Source organism: Baudoinia panamericana, assembly GCF_000338955.1.
Source record: "Baudoinia panamericana UAMH 10762 unplaced genomic scaffold BAUCOscaffold_7, whole genome shotgun sequence".
Taxonomy (NCBI): Eukaryota; Fungi; Ascomycota; class Dothideomycetes; order Mycosphaerellales; family Teratosphaeriaceae; genus Baudoinia; species Baudoinia panamericana.
Window position 1 is genome coordinate 506,122 of NW_006911263.1, and position 24,544 is coordinate 530,665.

The window sequence follows — 24,544 nt, forward strand, 5'->3', positions numbered from 1 at the left end:
ACAATTGCGTTGGCGCGATTGACACCGCTCGCTTTCGAGTCGAATTTGTAGCATTGTCCTCACTGCCTCACAGCGAACGGCCGGAAGGGCGTCATATTGCGTTGGGAACATGAGCTTGCGTAAAGCGACTCGAAGTTGAGCGGTTTGGACAGAGTTGGTCCGAGCTGCGCTCATCCTGGGTGCCTCGGGCCATTGAATCAACGGCCATTCTGTGAACCTACATGCTTGATCCACGGGCAAATCGCGAGAGGAACCATGCTCGACTCAACCAACAGACATCGCATCTTGTAAGCATAATACACAGCCTCCATCACTGTCACGTCAACGTGGGCATTCCTCCTTTCCATTGCTCTTCTCATATCTAGCTTGGCCGCATATCCCTACATAAATGGAGACAATGCTAAGAAAGAGAGAAGACAAGATCGCCATCATCGGCGCGGGTACTATCGGCTTGTCTTTCGCTGCTTTGCACCTCCTTAAGCATCCGACATGTTCTATTGCGATTTATGACACAAGACCCGATGTGCACGACTACGTTGCGGAGTATATGTCCAAAACACTTGCCGGCGCTGGCGTCGACATTGACTCGACGATGCAACGTCTCAGAATCAGCGCGTATCTGCAGGAAGCCGTGCTCGATGCAGTCATTGTCCAGGAACAGGGGCCAGAGAACCTGGACTTCAAGATTACTACGTGGGCAGAAATTGAACGCTACGCTCCCAAGACAGCACTCTTCTGGTCGAGTACCTCTGGCATACCGGCAAGTCAGCAGAGTCGGAACATGCAGGATAAGACCCGGCTGCTGGTAGTCCATCCGTACAATCCACCGCACATCATGCCATTGCTAGAAGTTGTGCCTTCGCCGCGGACTTCGCAAGCTGTTATCGATGAAACGCTGGAGTATTGGCGTGGCATCGGTCGGACCCCTGTGGTCATTAAGAAAGAATGTACCGGCTTCGTAGCGAACCGCTTGGCCTTTGCTCTGTTCCGGGAAGCTTGTAGTCTGGTCACTCAAGGCGTCATCGATGTCAAGGATCTTGATGAGGTTGTACAGAACTCGATGGGCCCAAGATGGACGGTAGCCGGACCGTTCAAATCGTACCATGCCGGTGGCGGAGACGGAGGCTTGAAGTCTTTTCTGAATAAGATTGGTGGTACAGTGCAGCAGTGTTGGGACGCTAGCGAGAAGGATGTGAAGAAAGGTAGTATTGCTGTAGGCGAAGATTGGCAGATCGAAGTGTGCCGGCAAACGGACGAAGCCTATGGCGTGGTTGACACCAGGGAGAGGGACACAAGGACTAGGAGCGTTCTTGAAGCCGTCAGTTGCGAAGAGGAGGTTCAGTGACATGAGTTCGATGCAAGTTCGAACAATCGAGGCTAGAGTGCTACGACAGCAGAAGCGATGCTACAAAATCCGTAAGCGAGTTGCCAAAGCTGTTGGCAGGGGAGACCTGCAGCGATGGGATGGTTGCATCCACTCCTAACCATGACTCTTAACTATGGATAACACGTATAGTCCATCACACAGCATGAAGGTCTGCCGGAGAATCAATGCACTTGATCAGCGTTGTCCGCTTCGAGATAGCGAGTGTTGGTAAAGGATGGCCAGAACGTTCAGGGTTGTATCCAGTTCTTCCTTCGCGTCGGGCGTGTCGGTCCGACGGGGAAGCACTTTGCTCCACCAATTGTAGCCTCCGCCTCCAAGCCTTGACGTCAGGGAGGCGTGCAACGGCGGTTGATGGTTGGAATCAATCTCACCGTGGCTGTTTTGGGACCAGATACCCTGCAGCGAGTGACGCCGTAGCCTTGATGTGCTCTGCCAACAATTTAAAGCCGTAGAGTAAGCCGCCTGTTGTACATGTGCTTGGTGAAGCCGACTGGACAGCCGCTTTGGCACTGGGCTACGCCTGAACCACGTGCTGGCTTACAGTAGGGCTGGAAGTGCCAGGATTGCGCTCCTCAGCTGACGATCTGCTTCACACAATATGCGAGCTGGAGTCTGCGTGGCCGCACACTAATGCGAAGCGTACTACACAGCCTTTGGGGCTGAACTTTAGGTAGGCTTGCTTTCACTCCTGCTTTGCTTCTGCGACATCAACTCTGCCATTCTGCGTATGCGTGTGAGTGTGTATAGCCGCCGCAAAGGTGTGCAGGCAGCGCAATGATCCTGTCGCTACCGATCGTCCAAGTGCTTGCGTTGTTGGCACTGTCACTCGCGTTCACAAGCGCCCAACATAATGGTATGTTGGAAGTGAGTCCGCGGCCACGGATCGATCCTGACGAAAGGCGCATAGTTACAAGTTCGTACATTAGCAACTCAACATATCAGTACCCTTCGCTTTCAGGCACCTCGCCGACCTCTCCGCTTTCCTCATCGACTGGTGACAATGCGTTGTCTTCCACAACGCCGTCCAGTGCCTCGCCGCAGGCCACCCTGTCATCATCGAGCTCCTCTGTTGCTTCGCCCGTTGCTTTGACCAGCACAAGCAGTCTCTCATTGGCAAGCAATCCTTCTTCGGCAGGCAGTCTCTCCGCTGGCGGCAGTCTCGCGTCAGCAGATGGCCTGCCGTCAGCTAGCAGTATATCATCGGCGGGCACTCTCTCCTTGACAAGCAGTCTTTCCTTGACGGGCACTTTGGACAGTTCGTCGTCAGTAAACAGTACGGTCCGCTCTTCCGCCGCTCTGGCGAGCTCATCTACTACGTCGGTTTCCGGCAACAGCGGCCTTGCAGTGGGTGACTACATCGCGTCCGGTCTTGGCATATCCACAACAATGACTTCGGTTAGTAGTACAGGTGGTGGAACGGTCAACGCATCGGCCTCGACCAGCAGCTTAGCCCCAATTGCGAGCTCCCCGACTGTTACTGCGAGTGGAAATCGAAATGGCGCATTCATTTCTGGCAATTCGACTAACGCGACAGACTCCACCATCACCGTCGAACTCACCAGTGTGGTTCATCTTACCCGAACTGCCTACGAGACATTGACTACCTTAGCGTGGACCGTCAGTCCTACAGGTACTGGCTGGGACTGGGTACGAGTGCCAAAACGGGCCCCTAGAGTAGCATTGAATGACTGCTAATCAATCTCGTTCTCCAGATGTGGGCCTGTGATGTTGAGTGGCTCGAATACAGCTCATATACAGCCATTCCAACATCTACTGGCATCGTTACCGCGCTGCACACAACCACCGGGTCCAGCGCTACAATCACCAGTCTTGCCACACGATCAGAGACGTATTACTGGAGCGGTCCTACGCCGACGTGCTCCTTAAATGCGAAACAGTGCAGCAGTCTGATCTCGTCGTACGAGGAAGCAGCGGATGACTACTATGCATCGTCGTCCGCCGGCTTAACACCATCTCCATGGACTCTCGGCGCGTATCCGGCCTGCACGACGTCAGCCGCGGCAAATGCGACTTCGACTTCTGGCGCGCTCTGGACAGTACCTCCTGGAGGGAATGGCTGGGAGTGGATGTGGGCTTGCGAAGGCGAATGGGAGGCCTATTCGTCTATGATCCCAGTCCCTACGTCTACTGGGAGCAACACCGCAACACGAACGATCACGGAGGCGAGCACAACAATCCCAGTGCCGACGTGCACTCTCAATAGCGCAGAGTGTAGCAGCTTAGTGTCTTCTTTCGGCGCCGCGAATCAGGCGTATTGGTCGTCGTCGTCCGCGAGCTTGTCCCCAATCTGGACGTTGGCTGCTGAATGGCCAGTTTGTACAAACTCAGCAACGGCAAACGCGACTGTCACTCCGGGTACTACTTCAAGCTCGCAATGGACAGTGCGTGCTAATGGGACTGGATTGGCCTACTACGGCTCATGTAACAACGAATGGTACTTGTACTCTTCCATGGCTACGCTAGGCGTCTCCACTACCACCATTGTGGCCACGGAGACACTGACGAAGCCAAGTACGACCATCACAACCCCAAATTCGTCGAACAGCACTCTCTTGTATACTGGGGCCACCCCCGCCTGCAAATTGGAGAATGCCGAATGCGCCACACTGCGAAGCTACTACGGATCATTGACGAGCTCCTACTTCTCGGCAATCTCAGCAAGCTTGAACCCAACTTGGACGGAGACTCTCCTGCCACCAGTATGTACGATCACACCAACGGCAACCATTGGCAATGCCATAGCCGCCCCAGTCCCCCCGGCGCAAAATCTCACTGCGCTGTGTTTAGCGACTGGCTCGCCATGGTCCGTTGCTGCGAACGGCACAGGGTTGGACTCAGCGTGGGACAGGATGTGGGAGTGTGAGTACGAATGGGAGCAGTACTCCAACCTTGTCCAAACTGGCTGTGGTACCGGAACAGTCACTTATTCTTACGATGTTACGGCACTGAGCACAACGATTACGCACGTATCTAAAACTAACGGCACCATCACTTATTCTGGCCCAGCCCCAAGTTGTACCGTCAACGGTGCAGAATGCTCAACAGTAAGTCTATCCAGCCCGTTATTGTTGTATCAAGCTTCCTTGCAATATAGAACGAAGCTGACATCGCTGTAGATGTGGAGTTACTACAACGCATTGGCGTCTGACTTCTGGTCATCTAAATCAGAAGGTCTAGATCCCAGCTGGAACGGCGATTTCATGCAACCGTCGTGCACACCTCCCCCGAGCTTCAACATGTCGGTCAGTGGAAGCGGCTTGAGCTCGATGTACAGCTGCCAGGGCCTGTGGCAGCAGTATAGTTATGATATATCGAGCGGGTATGGTTCGTTCTATACCACGAACACGTCGGTCTGGGCGACAGATTTCACAGCTACAATCACGACGCTCTGCGACGGACGAGAGCGCGTAATGGGAACATTGACGCCGCTCTCCTCCTATTATTATCCGACCCAAGCGATGTACAGATTGAACTATACAGGTGAATCCCCCCTTTCACAAGGCGCTTTTCATAGAGAGCTTGCCAATCTGACATGCTGGTTCAGGTCCGCCGCCAAACTGCACTATTAACAATGATGACTGTTACTCGATGTCCAGCAACTACCAGTCTGCAGTGTCATCCTATAACATGGCGCTATCCACAGATGGGTCAGCGAAGTGGCCCGGCAGCCTCTCGATTTCTCCCGTTTGCAATGTTACTGGCACTCTGGCTTCAGCGCTATCGACCACCAGACGTGCTAGCGTCGGCAATGCTAGTGCGTGTGGCTACTGTACCATCTATGGTGGCAGCGTTCAGCTGCTCTACTTTCCAGTAACCACTAATTACAGTCGAGATATGTGCGCAACAAAGGTGCGTCGTCCCGGTCGGGTTGTCCGAGATACAGCTGACCTTCTAACATGATGACATAGCCACCTGCGAGCTCGTCGATTTGTCCCTTTGGCGAGGTCGTAGAAGGGGGAGCTGCAACAAACGCCGTGGGACAGGCAGAAGGACCCTGCACGTACAAACCTTTCAACGCGACCAGCACACTCAACTCTGGGCCGTTTGTTGTTTCCGCCGGAACCACATTCTATGAGAATCGCGCTTATATCAGCTACGATACCGCTTATGCCTCAGATGGGTGTGGCAGGGTAGGGAGTGATCACGCCGGTTTGTTCACAGCCTTTCGCAATCGTATGAGACACAGCTGACCACCCTACCCATCGACCTCTAGGCGGTCTTCTGACTGTGGCTTCGACAGACCTGTATTCATTGGTTCGTAATTGGAGCATCTCGTGTCTGAGGCATCACTAACGCTTTGATCCGCGCTCCGCAGTGGGGTTACTGGGGGGAGAACTATAACTACGCTTACTCATTCGTATGTTTACAGCGTGCATTTACCATTGACATGACTAGATTTCCGACTGACTGTTGCTTTAAAGAACTTCGCCGATCTAATTGCACCAGTGCCAGCCAGCGCCTACCTAGGGTCACCTTCCTGTAATGAGGGTGATCAGGAATGGGGTGACTATCAATATCCTGACAAGGTCAATGGGGTCAACGAATGGAACCCGGTTGTGACGAACACGGCCTTTAACAACACGGGCTTGATTGGTTGTGGTCTTGTTATTGATGCAGCGTTCCGACCATGGTGCGAAAAACTCCCGTTCTGACCATGTAAGACAGAGCTAACTCCTATGCATTAATCTTTAGGTTGGCTGTTCCGCCACAATTTCGCGACATTGATCCTGCTTGGGGTGACTGCCTCTTAACTCTTAACGGGATCTGGGAGTATGCTATAAGGGTGTAAAATAGAAACCGACGCAAAATGCTGATTATCGTGTAGTCCTCCCAAGGCTCTACAGCCCGCGTCTACCGAAGCTGGAGTCACGACATCATTGCCGCCAGCTGCTCCTACGACAAGCGCATCACCTGTCCCGACGGCGACGTCTCCCGCGACATCGACAACCTCCCCGACGGCCACTCTTGGGTTCGATTCAGTGGCAGGTGGACGGGCGCAGACCATCGGCTCAAGCATCCCAACTGATCCCGGTGCACAGTCCTCGACCAGTCAAAGCAGTCAGGATCCTGGACAGGCACAAGCTGGTTCTTCTTCTTCACCGGACCCTGGTGGCGTGCTTGCATCAATACTTGGCGGCGGTCAGACTACTGGGCAATCAGCACAAGGATCCGCCACCCCGGTCAATTCCGGTAACGTAAATCCATCTGCGCAGACTTCCATGACCAACGAAAACGCTGGACAGACAAATGGTGGTGGTGTACAGACCTCCGCTGGCAACGGCAACTCTCAGCCGAGTGACAACGCGCTTTCCGTGCTCTCGGCAGCTTTGGGCAGTACAACTTCTGACCTTCCAGGTTTTGGCGCTTCTGGCTCTGGCAACTCCGCCCCAAGCAATCCTGGTCCTGGCAACTCCGGCTCCGGCAACTCTGCATCCGGCGGTGCGGGATTCGGCGGCTCGAACGGGGTGACCACAGTCGCATCTGTCGGATCGGTGGGGTTCACATTGTCGCAGACTACCGACACACGAGGATCCACCCAGGCTGTTGTTATTGGCGGAGGTACCACAGCAACCCTTGCACTTGGTCAGAGCACTACACTGGCTGGACAAGCCATCAGCGTCGCATCCTCGGGAGGTGGGGCTGTTATCGGCAGCGGCGCAGGCGCAACAAGCATATCGCCAAATAGCCCGGCTCCTGGCAGCTCGAACAACGGCGAACAAGGTACTACTGTCGTCAGTGTTGGCACGGCTACACTCACAATAGCTCCGGCATTGCAGAGTGGCAGCACAGCCGGTGTGATTGTCGCGCAAGGGAGCAGTACGGCGACTGTACAGCCAGGACAGGCGGTAACAATAGGAGGTCAAATCGTCAGCGCTCAATCGGGCGGAGGGGCCATTATCGGTAGCAGCGACAGTGCTACAATTGTCATACCAGCCGACTCCGGATCAGGCGGTTCAGGTAACGGAAATTCAGGGTCCACGGTCGTTGGCTCAATTACTATTGGACAAGCCTCTCCAGCTTCACTTGGCAGTCCATCAGCTATTCTGGCAGCAGCGGCTGGGTCCACAGTTACTCTCCAGCCTGGACAGGCCACAGTACTCGCTGGCCAGACCGTGAGCGCACCGGCGAGCGGCGGCGCGGTCATAGCAAGCGGTGCAGACTCAAAGACTGTCTCTCCTAATGATATAGGCTCCCCGAGTGGTGGCACCGGCAGCTCCGGAAGTGGAAGCTCAGTCTTCACTGTAGGCTCCTCGGTATACACAGTGGCCAGCGCTAGCTCAGCCATAGTCATAGACCAGAGTGGCACAACTGTTACCCTCACACCAGGACAGACAACAGTACTGAACGGCCAGGCTATCTCAGCTGCTACCATTGGCGGAGGTGTTGTTGTCGGAACAGGGAGTAGCGCAGCCACTGTTACGCCTGGATCAAACACTTATGCTGGATCCGCAGGCTCTGTGGTCACGGTTGGCTCGTCAGTCTTCACAGCAGTTCAGTCGCAGATCTCAGGCAGCTCAGTTGTCATTGTGGCAGAGGGAGGCCAGATCGCAACGCTCACTGCGGGACAGAAGACTTCCATAGGCGGTCAAGTGGTCTCTGCAGGTTCCACGGGCGGCGTCATAATCGGGACTGGCAGCCAGGCCACGAGTATTGCTGCAGCCGGTCCGGGCGCTCCGGCGGGCAACGTTATCGGCATCTCGGACCCTACGCTTGTGATTGCAGGACATACATTGACTGCAAGCGCTGACCCGGGCAATCCCAGCGTCGCCATTGTTGACGGTACTCCGGTGACTCTCGGAGGCGCTGCGCAGACCATAAATTCCGTCGTTGTCTCGCTCGCTTCCTCTGGGCTGATCGCTGGAGGCAGTCTGATTGTCCCCGCAGCAACACCGACTGCACTTGGGACCATCACCACAAATGGACAGACACTGACTATAGAAAAGCTCAACGGACAGACTGCGGTCATTGACGGATCCTCGACAGCGACATTACCGAGCGATGGCATTGCTACAGTGTCAGGAGTTACTTTGAGCGTCGGAAGCAATGCTGGATCTAATTTTCTCGTCGTGGATGGCTCCCAGACTGTACCGATCCCAACGGCTTCACACAATGAGGCAGTATTTACGATCGGCGGTTCGACAATAACCGCAATCCAACCTCAAGCGTCAAGCTACGTCATCGTAAACGGGACCACGCTGTCTCCTGGAGGCAGCGCAATCACGATATCGGGAACGGTCTTGAGTGACGGACAAGGCGGGCTTATCGTGGGATCGAAAACGATACAATTGACACCCATTCCGTCAGCCTCTGCTTCGGAAGCTGTTGTTAAGCTTGGAAGTCGAACCTTGACCGCCGTCGCTCCCTCGGGAGCGTCATTCCTCCTTTTCGATGGCACAACGCTTTCTGTGGGGGGTCAGGCCATCACCATCGACGGGACCGTCGTCAGTGACGCGTCAGGTGGTCTGGTGGTTGGCTCAAGCACGGTGTCTTTGTCAGGGATACCGTCCTCGACTGGTGTGTCTACGACGGCAGCACCAAGCTCATCCGCCTCTGCCTCACAGGCTAGAACAACTAGCAGCACAAGGTCAGCTGCTTCTGCGTTACATCTGCATTCAAGCGCAGCGTTGTACATAGCATTACTTGCCAGCACACTGCTGCTTTGTTGTGCTTAGCCAGAGGATATAATATGCATAATGACAGGTTCGAGATTTCTCAGCGCTATCCTGAACTTCTTCGTTCGGCTGATCAAGCTCTTAGAGGATGACGAATGCACTGTGATCGCGTGGAAACAAGTTAAATGTGACAGATACTGAGATGAGGTGGAGAGGAGCTCACGTGATCCATCTCCGTTCCGGCAAACGTCCCCGCATCTCCACGCTGCCATTGGAGCTCACTTTCACCAGCCATCATGCGCATGGCCGAGGATACCGTCTGCGGTGCCCGCAGACATGCGCGGTGTAGATCTGTCACGCGTCAAGGTAGGATCTTATACTCGATTCATGCTTCATTCAATCCAACATATTCACGCTTGCGAGCGATCCAAAAGACTCACAGTATGCCGTTTAAAAGCCAACAGAACGATATCTTTCTTCCGCGCCATCTGACCACTTGGCAATGGCTCTTTGAGGATCCTACTTACTCTCCAATTGCGCGTTATTCCGAGCATGAGCTTGCAGGCTATACCCATGCCATCACGAAAGAGCGCCTCAACTGGCGGGAGGTGAAAGAGGCAGCAACCTACATTTCGACTGCGCTCGTCAAGCGGTATGGCATGAAGGCGGAAGATACGGTATCGCTCTTCTCGCAGAACACGATATGGTGAGTTTGAGGTTCTGACGTCCGTATATACAAAGTAGCTCATTCATATGTTGTCAGGTATGGCGTCGCTCTGCATGCTGCATTGCGTGTTGGTGGGAAGGTGTCTGGTGCTTCGCCGGGTAAGGCCTTGAGACAGTGTATTCGTCATATACCATCGGCAACAGTACTGATAACCTTCAGCTTACAATGTCGAGGAGATGACCTATGCTCTTCAAAAAGCCGACGCAAAGTTCATCATGACTCACCCAAACAGCATGGAGGTCGCCACCGCCGCAGCAGAAAAAGCCGGTATCTCACGGCAGAATCTGTTCCTTCTGGAAGGCAAGATGGACGGCTACACCACGATCAAGGAGCTCGTCGAGATGGGTAGAAAGGAGGCTGAGCAAGTTCCTTACTATACCATCCCCAAAGGCAAGACTAATTTCGACGTTTGCGGCTTCTTGAGTTTCTCTAGTGGCACGACCGGTCTACCCAAGGTATGGAATACCGCTCATCCTTGTCTTGCTGTCTTCGACAATGCTGACGATCGTATCAACACTTTGGTAGGCAGTCATGATCGCACATCAGAACGTCATTGCGCAATGTCACCAGATCCAGCAAATATCGCCGTCCGATCATAAGCGTATACTTGCGGTCTTGCCTTCGTTCCATATCACTGGGCTGGTCCACGTTCTGCATCTACCAGTCCTTCTCAATGCCGAGGTCATTATGCTTCCGTCCTTCTCCATGGAGTCTATGCTCGAAACCGTGTGCGAATATCAGATTCCAGAGCTCTTACTCGTCCCGCCGATTCTTATTCGGATGGTCAGGGACCCCGTTGTGGTGAGTGAACATGCGTCTTCGCGTGAGGCTGTCAGTAACCGGCAATGCTGTCTCTAGGACAAGTATGACCTGAGCTTTCTCCGGCGCTTCTCATCCGGCGCCGCACCGCTCAGCGAGGAGATCATCCAGCTGCTGCAAAAGAAGTTCCCACAAACCGGCTTCAAGCAAGGCTATGGCATGACAGAGTCCTGCTCGTGCATTACCGCTCATCCATTCTGGCTTTACGACTACAGGTATGCTCACGCTGTCGGACCAATCTGCGCTAGTACAACGGTCAAGATCATGAGGGAAGACGGCACGGAGTGCGGAGTGGGCGAGCCCGGTGAGATATGGGCCAAAGGCCCGCAAATTGTCATGGGCTACTTGAACAACGACAAAGCCACTCGCGAGACGTTCGACCAGGACGGCTACTTGCATACAGGCGATCAGGGCAAAATCGACGAGGAAGGTGTCATTACCATTACGGATCGGTTGAAGGAGATGATCAAGGTGAAGGGAATTGGAGTGTACGAGACTGTTGCGTCAACACTGTCTGTTGGGATGCGCGCTGACACCTAACTGCGCAGGGCACCGGCAGAGCTTGAAGACCTACTCCTCGGTCACGAGAAGGTTGAGGACGTTGCCGTCCTTGCAATTCCAGACGATTACTCTGGTGCGTGGTTGAAGGCCGGAAGACCCTCCTCTTTGCCTGAAGCAAAACTTACAGTGTACTCTTTCTAGGTGAAGTACCCAAGGCGTACATCGTGCCGAAGCCGAGCGAGAAGCCGAGTAATGAGCTTGGTCGCGAGTTGATCGCATACGTCCGTGAGAAGAAGGTCAGGTACAAGGCTGTCAAAGGTATGACTCTCACGGAATACGAACGCTTGTAAGGTGCCCCACTGACACGCGGAACAGAGATGGAGTTCATCGATGTGATACCCAAGAGTGCGAGCGGAAAGATTCTGCGACGTGTGCTGAGGGATAAGGCACGCAGTGGAGAGCATGGTATAGTGGTGCGAGAAGAGAGAGCGAACCTGTAGGATGCGGTCCTACCACAACTCACTACAACCCGTATCATGTTTTGCGGTTGTGCTCAGCCTAGTGCTTCTGCGAAAGGAAGCTGTGAAAGCCTGTGTAAGCTCGGATCTACAGTTCCGACTTAATCCGAGTAGCTGTGCCGAGCGCCACCATGAAAGCTCCCTTTGCGCTCACATCAAGCTCTTTCCCATATGAATTAGTAATCTCCAGCTTCACTCCACGGACTTCGACCGCGGTAGCTAAAGGACTGGGATATACGGCACGATTATATGTGATGGCTAAGTAGCACGCGCTTCCTTCCTCTTCATCTGTAGCACTGTGTCTGTAACCCTCTGCAAGCGCTTCACCGTGGCTCTACGCGCAACACTCCGCAGGATGACAGACTACCACATCGACATTGTGAGCGACACGGTATGCCCGTGGTGCTATGTCGGTAAGAATAGACTCGATAAAGCGATCCAGGCCCACAAGCAATCGAATCCGAACGACACCTTCTCGACGACATGGCACCCGTTCTACCTTAACCCAGATGCACCCAAGAGCATCGACAAGCAAGCGTTCTACGAGCGCAAGTTTGGACAGCAAAGGACGCAGGTCATGCAGGGCCATCTGGCAAGGCTAGGGAAGCAGGTCGGCATCACCTTCGCTTTCGGTGGCCGGACTGGCAACACAAGGGACAGTCACCGTCTGATCCAGCTGGCCAAGACGAAGGGCGACGGAATGCAGACGAAGGTTGTCGAGCAGCTTTTCAACGCCTACTTTGAGTCGGAGGAAGACATAACATCGCGGGACGTTTTGATCGCGCGGGCTGTGAAAGCTGGGTTGGATGAGGTGGAAGCTAGGGACTGGTTGGAAAGCGATAAGGGAGGACCTGAGGTGGATAGGGAGGTCAAGCAGGCGCAACAGAGGTTCATTAGTGGTGTCCCAAACTTCTTGATTAACGGCAAATACGAGATTAGTGGTGCGGAGGAGCCGGCGGCGTTCCTGCAGGTGTTTGGTGAGGTGAAGGAGACAACCGGCGACGCGAATGGGACGAAGAATGGAGGCGCCAACATTTGTTGAGGCGAACGGAATGCGGCTTTGCGACGCCCATCCTCTTATTTCCCATACCAGTGGAACCGATATGTGTCACGGTAAGGCCGCTTGGCTACTCTTAGTCACATCAGCGATTGTATGAATACTACACCAAATCACATGCGAGCCTCTGGTTATGAAATTTTCTCATACCAAACTTCTCCCGTGATGATCCAGGTAGGTACTGGCGAAATATCGAACAGCGCCAGCCTGGCAAATTGGACGCTGTCAACAGTCATACTCGCACCAATATCTAACGGAAGGTGTGAAGATGTTTTTCACATGCACGTCAGGTCGGCTTGCGCAACATCGCAAAGGAATGTCAGCTGCCATCGGTACCATGATCGGGTGACGGTGGTGCAGCGAGCAATAATGAGTGGTTGGAGGATGGTTTGTGCGCTTCGCACCGCCGGCCGGTACCTCCAAGCCCAAAAGCAAGCATTTCGGCACCTGAGCACGTGAAAATGCGGCGAAATGTTGACCTAGGTTATCGTTGAACCGTCCATTGAGGATAGCATGGCGAGCAGAAGCCCGACCAACCAGCCTAGTAAACGCCTGCTGGCGGAGATCGCTCTACAACTGAGAGCGATGAGGAAAATGGAACCCTTGTTACAATGATGAGGAGGCTGCTTCAGAAAGATTATGACCCCTGGAGATCAGCCCGCCGTGTTCTGCATTCGCAGTGGCAAGCGACAAGGAGGTCGAAGAAAGCGTGCTGGAAGAGACTGCTTTTGACGCCTCTTCGAAACCTAGCAAGTAACCAGCCAACGGGCTGCGTGGTCCAGGTCTGCCGTTAGGCCCGCCACAGCCGTCAACGGAACGTCGCGATCGTAGGCTGACTCGGGTTCTCATTCGAAGTCGTATAGGCATTGAAGTCTCACAACAGCGGCTGGCGAACGTCTAGTAACAACGCAGTGTTCTCACATAAGCCTCAATTGGCCCGCAGCCGGTGCAAGCCAACACGGAGCAGTTTGGGGAAATATACTTCTAGTAAGAAAGTTCGAGGATGACAAGGGGTCCAACTCCACCTTCTGATGGGCGAGAGGGTGGCGTTTGGGCTTGTGGTCGATCTCCTCAACTCTGGTGCCAATGACCTTCGGTCTTCAATGCTGTGGTCGCTCGACGTTCGAGCAGCGACTCAAGAGGTGTGATACATACTGACTGTCGCTCCATGATTCTATAATGCATTGGGGCCGGAAGCATGCAGCAGATTCAATAGTATCGGGATCCACCCTGCAGAATCGTGCATGATCATCAGATGTCTTAGTACGGCAGTCTCCACACTTACATGGTGGCCGTGCACGTCGTCTCATCATGTCCGAGCTGAGATGTTTAACCGTTAGCAGCATTGCGGTGTATTGCCGCTCTACGGCGCAACGACCCGTCATCGTGTCTGGTGTCTGTGTCCTGGAAATGCAACATTAAGACCATGGGTGTTTCCTTACTGTCTCCACGCCACCCGACCCATCGTCTCCCACAGCCGCAATGCTCGTAATGCCCGCGATGAGCTCGCAGTTTCTGCAGGTTCCCAAGGTGCTGCCCCATCGCAAGGCGCGATCGAGGTCGAAATCAAGATCAAGGGAGCCGGTAGCCGCGGCAGAGGAGGTGGTGGTGTCGCCGACGAAGCTCCGGCCGCAGACTCCGCCCATTTCACTCCCAGACGTCGAGGTGAAACCGTTGTCGAATGGTTTCGGAGCGATCAACGAAATGTCGAACGGGTACACCAACGGCCATAGCCACAAGCCCGACTATAGCCATACAAATGGGTCGTCACACGCCTCACCAGGTCCGGCGGTCGAAGAGCAGACTGGAACCAGCTACGATGATCTCAACGAGGATATGTACACGCTAGATCAATGTGAGACCCCTCCGCCTCCAGAACCACTGCGACACAAGCTCGTGGGCGCATGGAAGCTAGAATCATATATCTCATATCCGACACCTGGTTCACCCATTCAGAGACCAACACATCCAATGACCAAAAACGTGACTGGCTTCATCATGTATACGCCGGACGGGTATATGTCAGCTCAGATGCTGATACCTGGACAGCAAAGTTTCAAGCGCGGCGAGGGGGAGGAGCCACAATGGGCAGAGGCAGGCAAACGGTATTTCGGTTACTGTGGACCATACTACATCTCGAACGAGGGAGCAGGGAGAGAAGAGGTGCTAAGACACACTTTCCAAGTGTGCAACTTGCCCGGCTGGATCGGCGACATACAGATACGGACACACCATTTCGAGGAGGATGACCAGGTGCTTGTCCTGGGAAGCGAAGAAGCTACAGAGATCAAGGTGAGCTGCACTGCTACCCTTGACGTTCTCGATTTGCTCTAACTTCTCTTCTTCAGGGCGACAAGCGAATACCGGTGCTCAAATGGAGGCGTGCCCGAAACAACGCCGACGGCGCTCCGCCACCTCCAACGCCACAGATCAAGATTAGTGGGCCCGGGGAGCCCTGACGGGGCCGGCGAGCGACATGATTTGGCCGTGGAGAGTCGCTCACGATGCCGACAAACCCACCACGACCCTACGAACCGGCTGCGGTTGCCACGCGCGACCGAGTCGGCGCACCTGAAACTCACCAGAGACTGGGCGCTTCTAACTTCACCACAGCCAGGAGCTTCTGGTACATTCGATCGTTCTTGGCATACACCTTGGCGGAATGATTTTCTTGCGAATACCCGAAGCGAACTTGTACACATACCATGGGCTGAATTATTCGTCACACGTGTGCATAAAGCGCTGAACGGCGTTATTGGTGTGGATATGGTTGGGCAGGCCTTTGTTTGGAACAAAAGTGATCTAGATTCCGCGCAATCGCTATGTTTGACCACCGCTAGAGCGCAGATGCCTTGGCGGATAATGTCAAGAGTAATGTACAGCTAGACCTGTACTTCCCAACCTATATCTGGAAGAGAGAAACGCCAAAGGCACAATAGCTTGTCATAGAAGCTGGTACTGACAATGGTGATCGTTGCCTGATCACTTGGCCGCACGGCACTGCCGTAATTCATGCTCCGGTGTTCTTCGAACTTCGCCAGCACCTCTAGTCGCCAGTCCTCATCCTCGAAACGGCCTAAACGTAGAACTCGGGTTCCAGCATGCATGCAGCTTGCAAGGATCAATATGCTTCTCAGCCTAGCATCCAAGTGTCAGCACGACTACTCTACCGACTGCGGCAACCTCGGCGTACAGCGTCCTTCGATGGCGACCTGACACCGCGCAAATTGATATGGTTGGAAGCGCTTACCCGCGTAGTGTCATCACGGAACCCGACTGGGCCGATGAAGACAATCCTGACCGTATGTCGGCACCTTCCACCTCCGCAGACTCGTTGTCGTGTAGGAGTTGAAGTCTCCAAACACCGCCACCCAGGTTTAGCTCCGCAACGACTCTTCTCCGACCGGCGAGCGTCGAAATAAGGCGTATGTGATCATCATAACTCCCTGTCAGAAACAGCTCGGACGTAATTGGTAAGATCGCAGTCACGCCAGCAATGTGCGACTTGCGGTCTTGCCACAGAAGGGTCGTCTCATCTTCGATATCGACCCTAGAGCACTGTAGAGTAGCGTCGTCGCCACCCGAAAGGAGATACTCCCGCTCGAAGTCGCTTGTGAAGGCTACCGTCCAAGCCTCAAGGCTGTGTTGGTAGATATCCGTAACCGTAACAGTGGAATCTTCAGCCCATAGCTCTCCCTTCCCTGCTGTACTTCGGATGAGGCACACTCGTCCGTCAGATAGCGTAACAGCAATGGTGTCTGCACGTTGAGGGTGCCATATGCACGAAAGGACGAGCGTAGACTCATCGCTTACTCTCTTCGTACTGAAGGCTGAAAGACTTGCATTGTCGCAGTCGTGCTCGAGATGGTAGAACATCAGCAAACCCGTCGAGGTCGCTACGGCTAGCACTGGCGACTCCGTCGACGGATAGGATGACCATTGTATGTCCAATACCGAGAAGTCTGGCGTGGCTTCAGTGGCAATTAGAGTGCTGGACAGGCCTCAGTCAATGAACCCTCTGGGCCGCCGCGTAAGGACATTTTCTCACCTACATGTCGTCTCTATGAAGTCGGTATAGGATCAGACTGCCGCTACGCTTCTGCGAATCACCCTCGCCATTGTCGTTGGGGAGACTATTGGCTTCATGAACGCTCGATGCAGCTTTCGCATGTAGATAGTATGTTCCTATGACGAAGTAGGTGGGCTGTTGAGGACAGAATGCGATGCAACTTGGCGGAAGATCAAGAGCGAGCGATTGTATTGAAGAGATGTTTGTCATTGTGTCGAGGAACGCTTGACCAGATCGTTTTTGGAGGCCGAACATTTTTACGCAATCCATGCACGAGTCCTATAACACACTCAGGGTAGAGAGCTAACCGCAGACCATGTACGTCGCAGAGCTCTATACCTCTGATTGCCGTCAACGACTAAGTATCACGTACACTTTCTTGCTATTCAAACGCTAAGCTAGGGATATCTGACGTGTTGGCCGTAACGCAAAGGTTGAACGCTCATCAAATGCACACGCCTCCTACGCCGCATCTGGTCACAAAGCATTCAGCACCACTTGGTCTTGCTGTCTCAGTATGGCGAGTTCACAATCTCGTTTCGACCGAGGTAGCTTCCTCTGCCCTTGGTCCTGCGAGGCGTAGCTGGCGGAGCCATGATAGACTCTCTCGTCGGTCTTTGCAGGGCCCGCCTCGCCACCATATCCACCTCGTTGGGTAGCGCCACAACGATGTTCTTGTCGCTTCCGAAGCGGAAGTTGTCCGCCTTGATCTCCTCAGTGTACCGCTTGATCTTGTAAGGGTCCCTCTTTCCTTGCAGTACCTTCTCCAGGCTCCAAGTCACGACGAATGGTCCGGTGGCGGTTATTATGGTAGTCTCCTTGTTACCTTCGCCGGTATTAAACCGAGCGGGCGTGAATGAGAGCGGCTGCTTGGTCTCGTGCTGGAACTGCGCAACATGGTTCGGTGTCAGTGCTAAGCGGCGCGGTTGTGGCTTGCTGTCCTTCGCAAAAGCTTTCTCAAAGCCGAGCTTGCCTTCATTCTTGCCTTCCTTCTGCAGTGCGTCAATGAGCAAGATGTACGTCCGGGTGGTGGCGAGTATCCATCGCCCGTCAGCACTGACGTCCACGCCGATGATGGGGTCGCCGAGAGCTGGTAGGGCGGTCTTTGCGTTGATGCCGAGGCGGTCAAACATGCGAATGTCACCCTTGTTCGATCCAACGACTATGTAGCCCTTGTCTGTGGTGGCGGCAGCGGAGAAGTCATTCTTGCTTGCGTACTGCTTCAGCTCGGAGTCTACGAGCTTGTCACCTGCCAGGCGTGGATCGATCCGGTAAAGCGCATTGGACGACAAGCCCAGGAAAGTTTGCTCGTCTGTCGTTTGCGCAAACTTCTTCTCCGGCGCAAAGATGTTGACTGGAATGTCATCGTGCACCTTCCATTCTTCCGTTATCTTGCCGTACTCGAGATCCATGCGGTACAGGTTGTTCTTGTCATTGGGGTTTTGGAGCACCATATTCCTGTCGGAGGCATGCAGCATGATCTTGCCTGGCGCAAAGACCTTGCCTTTCGGAGTCGCAATCTTGTTGATTGACGTGCTGAACTCGAGATGGTTGTCGGGCGTGTGCCTGAAGACACCAATCTTGTCGCCTCTGACGACGAAGGATCGATCGACCTTCGCACCCACCGCGAGCTGCGAGTTGACACTGCCATCAGCGTCGCGGCCCAGGTCCACCTCATCCTCGTCTTCGTCCTCATCCAAATCCTCCTTTCGCTGACCTTCATGCGCATCTTCGAACTCATCTTCCTCTTCGTCATCCTCTGCAGCTTCCGCCTCACGCTGGTCATCACGTGTCGTGTCCTCTATTACCAGATCATTGAAGGCATCCAGCACGTAATCTCTGTCCGCATCTTTCACCGCTTTCTGCCACTTCGTCTCGTTCAGATGCTCCCACAAAGCCTGCATCAGTCCCTCCTGAAATCGCTCCTCTGTCTCACGATCCTTGAACTTAAGCAACCACGAGTATGCCGATCCGTCTTCGGTATAGTGGTTGAATATGAAGCTCAGATACTCGAAGTTGAAGACCGGATTAATGTCAGGTACGACCTCTTGACCAAGCCATTGCTGCTTGCTGCCTGTAATTTGGAGCCAGTACTTCCAGTTGCCGACCTCGGTTACCGTGGCATGCACCTCTGCGTCTTGAAGTATAAACGTGCCGGATTGGAAGTCAAATAGATGAAGCTCTGCCTTCTCATTCACCAGGATCTCGCGACTCTCGGGAGCTTTGCGGGCTGTTGGCGCTTTCGTCGGCGTTTGCTCGATCTGCTTTTGCGGCGTTGCTGTGCTCTTGGTCAAGCGCGCCATGTCGATTTCGCTGACGTTTCTCACCTCGTTCAGTGATCTTACGGTCTGCGGTGACGGCGACAAGGCTGGTGAGCGTCCGCTGGGCGTTGACAGAGGGCTGGCTTCGGGCACAGGCGGCTCGTCTTCGAACGCAAACTGCTCGAGGTCTTCTTCGGTCGCCTGCTGATGGCCTTTCCGGTACTTTCTCTCGTACTGACACTGCGCAGCGACCAGGCCGAAACTAGTAGCACTCTCCGGCTTGGTAGGGGGTTCACAAGCGAACTCGAAGAGGTCACCCTCGTCACCAGAGAGATCGCGCCAAGCAAGCACAGCTTGTCCGTCTTCCTTCAAATGAACACGGAAGTGTAGCTCCTCGTCAAGCAAGAATGTCTTCTCGTCCTTGTCACTATGGCCGTCTGCGACAGCTTCAGGTCCGCCTTCCCCTTCGAGTAGCTCCGCTTCGCCTTCTTCGTACGCGCGTTGGATGACCAGCTGATACTGGAAGTCTTGGCCAGTCCGTCGTATGTATGCTGCAGAGTCTCGGAATAGGAGTTCACTGTAGCCTTTGATGGAGTGAGGTCGTACGAGGAATAGCTTGCCAGCGGGAAGTTCAACGATGTTCTCCTTGCTTGTACTGCCGAAGAGATAGTTGGTCAAACTCTTCAGCGCAAACATGCTTTGCTCAGATTATGAGTGGTTTTGAGGAAGGTTGCAACATGTTGGGCCTGATGCAAGCTGTCCTTTCCGGTCTTTGTTGTCAATGTGTTTGCGCCGTCGCAGAACGTCACAAGGCAGCATCTACATACATATACGCTACCGCCGCCACATGCAACTAGCGCCCCACGGGAAGATCAACTGTGGCGTGGAATTCTCCGATCGTCCACGTGACTGATACGGTCTGTGCTTGTGCGCGCAGTTGTGCACTTTCGTACATTATACCGAGTAGACACGCCGAACCGAATACCACTCACGAGATGTCTGCCTGCCCTTGCCAACGGTCGACCTTATCGTGGGAAGTTCTCTATTGGAGGCTCGTGATTGCAGTCGGTCGCGCATTCGAAGATCACTTCCAACACAGCTAGGAACGATGCTCTGTCTGTTCGACGGTAATCTACCATAGTAGAAGACATCAATGACTCGTTGATAAGGGTGGATCTCTCGCTGCGGCGAGTCTCTGGTTTCTCAAGGGATCTTGTCCACGATCGGGCAAGATTCAGCAGTGCGACAACGCTCTGTTATGGGTGCATTCTACTCAACCAACACTATTCACAGGGCTTAGTACCCTGATCCCATACGATGGAGCGCATTAACGGTTTCCGACCGGGATCAACTCCAGTATAGCCTTGGTGTATTGTGGAACGCTGTTTGAGATCCGGACTGACAACGCTGAGGACAGCGCGTAAGGCGGTTTGCTCCTTCCACGATCGCAACCGTACCTTCTGTCTTTCATTTCATTCTCCGGGACAGACCGAAGCTAGCGGGAGTCGTTCGCAACGACATATTGTCCCTTTAGGTCATCCATCAGAGAAGGTTCTATTGAATCCAGTGTCTCCCCCTCAGCTCGGCTTACATTACCTACAGGCTCACCGGACCGGTAACCTCTTGGCTCCAAGCTTCAGGACCAAGGATTAGCATCTGAGGTAACGCCACCAACGAGCCTGCTGCTCTTGGCTATACATGTCTGGCAAGGTAAAGTAGCCACCTAGAGAATGGGTAGGTCTACGGAGGTGTTCTGCATTTCATTGCAACACAGAAGTCTAACCCTGGCGAAGGTCCAGGCTTCAGTTCCTGAGCTCAGGTATTGCCCTTGCATGAGCCTTTCACTGGCGCAGAGTGCACTAGCCTCATGCACGTAATAGGCCCGCTTCTCTGGTGGCGCCAAGAGCTCGCATCAGACGAAAAACATGACTCTTGTCCCTGTGCAGGAGTCGAATTGTCCTACTTCCTGGCGGCTCTTGGCCGGCGTATCGCAGCTAAGTTGCCATCTCGAAACTTTTGGATTTTGGCATGTGCACGTCGAGCTAAAAAGTGGCTGTCCGTTGTCAGACAAGAGGACTGCGTCTTCAGGACCGCACAGCACGTCGACTGGCCAGCACTAGATCCGATATTCTGCCACAGCGAAGCAAGGCTACCTCTTGCAAAACAAGCTGCCGTAACGTTACGTTACTTGTGAAGTATGCAGCGGGCTGTACCTGGAGCTACCATCTGTGATTGGGGACGGTCTTCGGCGCTAGATGGACCAGTACCAGAGATCCCCACCACAAACACTGAGCCAAGACAACCTTCGTTGCAAGCCACTGGTTTGAGTGCTTATCGGTGTCACGAGTGGACGCTTGTAGCTGCAAAATGCCGACAGATTCCGAGCATACCAGGAGGACAACAAATAGCAGCGGGAGTCAGGCATCGAAGGCTGTCAAAACTCGCACGAGCCTACTTTAAGCATCCCAAACTACAGCATTGACCAAGTTGAGCACGCCAGATAGACTCGAGATCGACGCTTTTAAACGCCGCTTACCGTGAAGACGCAACAGAGGGGTGGTGTGTTAGTGTGGGGTTCAGCTGTTGGCGAAACTCTGTGCCTTTAGCAGCTCCTGACAGTGCCGCCTTGCAGTTTACGACGCTTGGAGACTGGCTGCGCAATCACACAATACTATGATCTTACACCTATATGTGGAATCTACTGCCACGCAGCAACTTCTGTTCTTTGCGCTAACAAGCCCTCGTGCCTGTTCCTCTCCCCAACGTCAGCGATCGCCGGTGGCGGGACAGCCCACCTGCACGGATCCGCCGTGGCCGCTAAGCCTGCTCCTTCTAGCGAGGGTGCCTTATCATCCAGGTCATTCGGCTCTAGCCTCGTCATCACATCTCTTGCGCCGCTTCACACGGCACGAACGTTCTTTGGATGGTTTTGCGGGTTTCACTGGACGGTAACTGAGCAGCGTTTGGTTGACAGTTTAACTTCGAGTCTCTCCTTCACCGTTTATCCGCGTCGCTCGAGTCCGCAAACCGATTGTCATCGGCGCCCAGCCTGGCGCCATCTGTCTCAGCAGCCCACGGTACTTGTTGCGCGCTGGCTCATCACCAGGCTGAGTAAGGCCCAGCGCACGGTTTGAGCACAGATACCGCTCCGCTATACCAACGGTTGTGCATTTCGGTCGACGAGCGGACATAACGTGGTTCGGTCGTGCAGACTCGGCGGTGTGCCGCCCCCAAGGCGCCTGAGCGCGACAGCCGGCGCAAATGGCCACATTCGCCACTGTGGACACGGCACTGAGCGCACCTGAGCCTGGACGAACGGGCGAGGAGCAGACGCCAACGACACCAAAGCCGCGATTCGCAGCACAAGTGGCGAAGCCTACAGCTGTTGAAGAGTCATTGCCTGATACACCAAAGACAAATGACTTTGGCAGCCTTTCTTGGCAGCGTCCATTGCCAGATGATCCGACTATATTGGCGCAAGTACACAGCGAGCCTAAAGAGTCGGGTGCGTCGCTCAAGCGAGATAGTTCGTATCGTTCCCAAGAGTCTACCGGGGATGAAGATGTCGAGATGGGCGACGGGGAGGACGTAGACAAGGATGGTGACGATGACGGCTCAGACGACGAAAGCGTCGCAAGTGGCTCGCAAAGACCATCGAAGAAGAAGAAAGGGCAGCGGTTCTTCTGCACGGAGTTCCCGCCCTGCAATCTCAGCTTCACGCGAAGCGAACACTTGGCGCGACACATCCGGAAGCATACCGGCGAACGACCTTTCCAATGCCACTGTTCTCGCAGGTTCTCCCGTCTTGACAACCTTCGGCAGCATGCGCAGACGGTCCACGTGAACGAGGAAATACCTGGCGACTCTTTGGCTGCTACTAGCACAAGGTTTCAGCGTCAGATACGGACGGATCGGGTGCGACCGCCCAACAACAGGTCCCGGGCGTCAACGATCGGCAGTCAAGGTGGTGGTCATGGTCGAGGTCATAGTCGCAATCTGTCAACGTCCAGTGTAGGCTCGACAGCATCCAGCACTGGCGCCGCCGAAGAGACTCGACGCCGTCCTCAGCCACTTGCGATGGCCAGCGACCCGGCTGCCCGAGCAGGTCCTACGCTTGAGACGTACAATTCAATAAACGGCAGTCCTGGCCCGCAGTACGCATACTACAATCCCTCGCCAGCAGGCTACAGCACTCCAACTTCGACATCATTCTCGACAGGGCCTGGCAGCCCTTACTTTGGCTCTCCGTCTTCGAACTTGTCACGCAACACCTTCTACAACGGCGCCAGACATGGACCGCCGGGTCGCCGACTATCAGTCCCTTCTGCCGCAAATCCATACCAGAACCCGACTGGCGCCACCTACCCGCCAGCATACTTCAGCCCCATCCCTTCCAGCTCCTCAGCGACCTTCTCGCAAAGCGGAAGTATGTTCGGTAGCCCGACTAGTTCCGTGTTCTCAGGTGGACGGCGCGAGTCGGAGGCCGAGCTCGAATACCGGCGGCGGACGTGGCACCCTGGCACTTACTATGCGCAACGGCCAGCAACGAGCGGGTTATCTTATCAGCAGACGCCGGACGATCAGGCGCCGGCACCTTCTGGGCAGCCTGCAGCAAGCCAGATGACGCGCTTGCCGGGCATAGAAAGCTTTGATCATGCACCCCGGCCTGCTGCTCGCCAGCAGTCGAGCCCCATGATGGTTGACGACCGTCCACCGAGCTCCCACCGCGTCTCGGATGCCGGGTTGCACCAAAACCTGACAAAGCTGGACATTGCAGCTGCGAATGCCCCCGTCGAAGGACACTGGCCTGCAGTGCAGCCAATGCCAGCCGCTCCACCCGGCTACTTCGCTCAGCAGCCGCCGCCAACCACGATCGCCCCGCAGGCCATCCATCACCAGCATTCTGCCTCCATGCCGGAGCCCGTCACGCCGCGCAAGAACAAGCGACAAGGCTGGTACGGCGGGCCCATGCAAGCGTATCAGTCCGCAGCCCTTCCAATCCAGCGACCGTCTCCGGAAGATTCTGGCAGCAGTGAAGGCGTGCCCACCCCGTCGACCTCCCAAGGCACAGAGTATCACCCGGTCATAGTCGGCCCAAATGGCACGGCCGAGGCGTACGCGCCGGGCGGAATGGTTGTTGACGAGCACAAGGTACATCACAAAGAAATTGCTGCGAGCAAACCTGAGCCAGCCAGGGCTGACTCAGGCTTCCAGTCCTACATTCAGCCTCCGGTCATTGCAGCACCGCCGCAGACCTACACGCTGCAGACGGGTCACGATCCCAGATACACATCCGATTACACTCAGGCTCCCAACAACGGCATGGGCCGTCTTGAAGCTCTTGTCGCTGTTGCGACGAGCGAAGGGCGCGCTGCTGAGCACCGCTCCTAGTTCCAGCATGGCTTCGCATCCGCTCTCGATCCCTTGAACAAACGAATGGCACGCTCGCCACCTTACGATGAATTACGATGAACGAACCTTGTTTTTACGCATATGATGGCTTCGGTTTTGGTTCGATCACGCATACGCTGGCTTCGGGTTTGGGTTGGTTTCACGCGCATGATGGAGGGC

General features: G+C 54.5%; 9 protein-coding genes across 9 annotated transcripts; 7 read left to right on the forward strand and 2 right to left on the reverse strand.

Annotated features, from left to right (window-relative positions):
• The first annotated feature begins 223 nt into the window (after positions 1-223).
• BAUCODRAFT_34519 (uncharacterized protein) lies at positions 224-1,680 on the forward strand. The gene is made up of 2 exons (XM_007678604.1): positions 224-1,405; positions 1,456-1,680. The coding sequence occupies exon 1, from the start codon at positions 389-391 to the stop codon at positions 1,343-1,345; it is 957 nt and encodes a 318-aa protein (XP_007676794.1). The 5' UTR covers positions 224-388; the 3' UTR covers positions 1,346-1,405; positions 1,456-1,680.
• A 1,360-nt stretch (positions 1,681-3,040) lies between these two features.
• On the forward strand, positions 3,041-5,842 carry BAUCODRAFT_502344 (uncharacterized protein). The gene is made up of 6 exons (XM_007678952.1): positions 3,041-4,452; positions 4,525-4,888; positions 4,953-5,257; positions 5,317-5,557; positions 5,622-5,765; positions 5,830-5,842. The coding sequence occupies exons 1-5, from the start codon at positions 3,100-3,102 to the stop codon at positions 5,699-5,701; spliced, it is 2,343 nt and encodes a 780-aa protein (XP_007677142.1). The 5' UTR covers positions 3,041-3,099; the 3' UTR covers positions 5,702-5,765; positions 5,830-5,842.
• A 684-nt stretch (positions 5,843-6,526) lies between these two features.
• Positions 6,527-9,136, forward strand: BAUCODRAFT_501607 (uncharacterized protein). The gene has a single exon (XM_007678953.1). It carries the CDS (start codon positions 6,628-6,630, stop codon positions 9,079-9,081), a length of 2,454 nt encoding a protein of 817 aa, XP_007677143.1. The 5' UTR covers positions 6,527-6,627; the 3' UTR covers positions 9,082-9,136.
• Positions 9,137-9,464: 328 nt separating this feature from the next.
• Positions 9,465-11,568, forward strand: BAUCODRAFT_71669 (uncharacterized protein; the record flags this gene model as incomplete). Its single annotated transcript, XM_007678801.1, has 8 exons — positions 9,465-9,727; positions 9,785-9,846; positions 9,908-10,203; positions 10,274-10,549; positions 10,607-11,055; positions 11,116-11,201; positions 11,270-11,386; positions 11,444-11,568. The coding sequence occupies 8 exons, from the start codon at positions 9,465-9,467 to the stop codon at positions 11,566-11,568; spliced, it is 1,674 nt and encodes a 557-aa protein (XP_007676991.1).
• A 181-nt stretch (positions 11,569-11,749) lies between these two features.
• Positions 11,750-12,939, forward strand: BAUCODRAFT_501609 (uncharacterized protein). Its single transcript, XM_007678954.1, has one exon. It carries the CDS (start codon positions 11,942-11,944, stop codon positions 12,626-12,628), a length of 687 nt encoding a protein of 228 aa, XP_007677144.1. The 5' UTR covers positions 11,750-11,941; the 3' UTR covers positions 12,629-12,939.
• An 879-nt stretch (positions 12,940-13,818) lies between these two features.
• BAUCODRAFT_501611 (uncharacterized protein) lies at positions 13,819-15,316 on the forward strand. The gene has a single exon (XM_007678955.1). It carries the CDS (start codon positions 14,126-14,128, stop codon positions 14,975-14,977), a length of 852 nt encoding a protein of 283 aa, XP_007677145.1. The 5' UTR covers positions 13,819-14,125; the 3' UTR covers positions 14,978-15,316.
• Positions 15,317-15,525: 209 nt separating this feature from the next.
• Positions 15,526-16,922, reverse strand: BAUCODRAFT_123054 (uncharacterized protein; the record flags this gene model as incomplete). Its single annotated transcript, XM_007678956.1, has 4 exons — positions 15,526-15,781; positions 15,814-15,919; positions 15,958-16,634; positions 16,696-16,922. 4 exons carry the CDS (start codon positions 16,920-16,922, stop codon positions 15,526-15,528), a joined length of 1,266 nt encoding a protein of 421 aa, XP_007677146.1.
• A 302-nt stretch (positions 16,923-17,224) lies between these two features.
• Positions 17,225-19,669, reverse strand: BAUCODRAFT_70801 (uncharacterized protein; the record flags this gene model as incomplete). The annotated part of the gene is made up of 1 exon (XM_007678734.1): positions 17,225-19,669. One exon carries the CDS (start codon positions 19,667-19,669, stop codon positions 17,225-17,227), a length of 2,445 nt encoding a protein of 814 aa, XP_007676924.1.
• Positions 19,670-22,234: 2,565 nt separating this feature from the next.
• Positions 22,235-24,364, forward strand: BAUCODRAFT_123056 (uncharacterized protein; the record flags this gene model as incomplete). Its single annotated transcript, XM_007678957.1, has 3 exons — positions 22,235-22,478; positions 22,566-24,124; positions 24,161-24,364. The coding sequence occupies 3 exons, from the start codon at positions 22,235-22,237 to the stop codon at positions 24,362-24,364; spliced, it is 2,007 nt and encodes a 668-aa protein (XP_007677147.1).
• Positions 24,365-24,544: the final 180 nt, after the last annotated feature.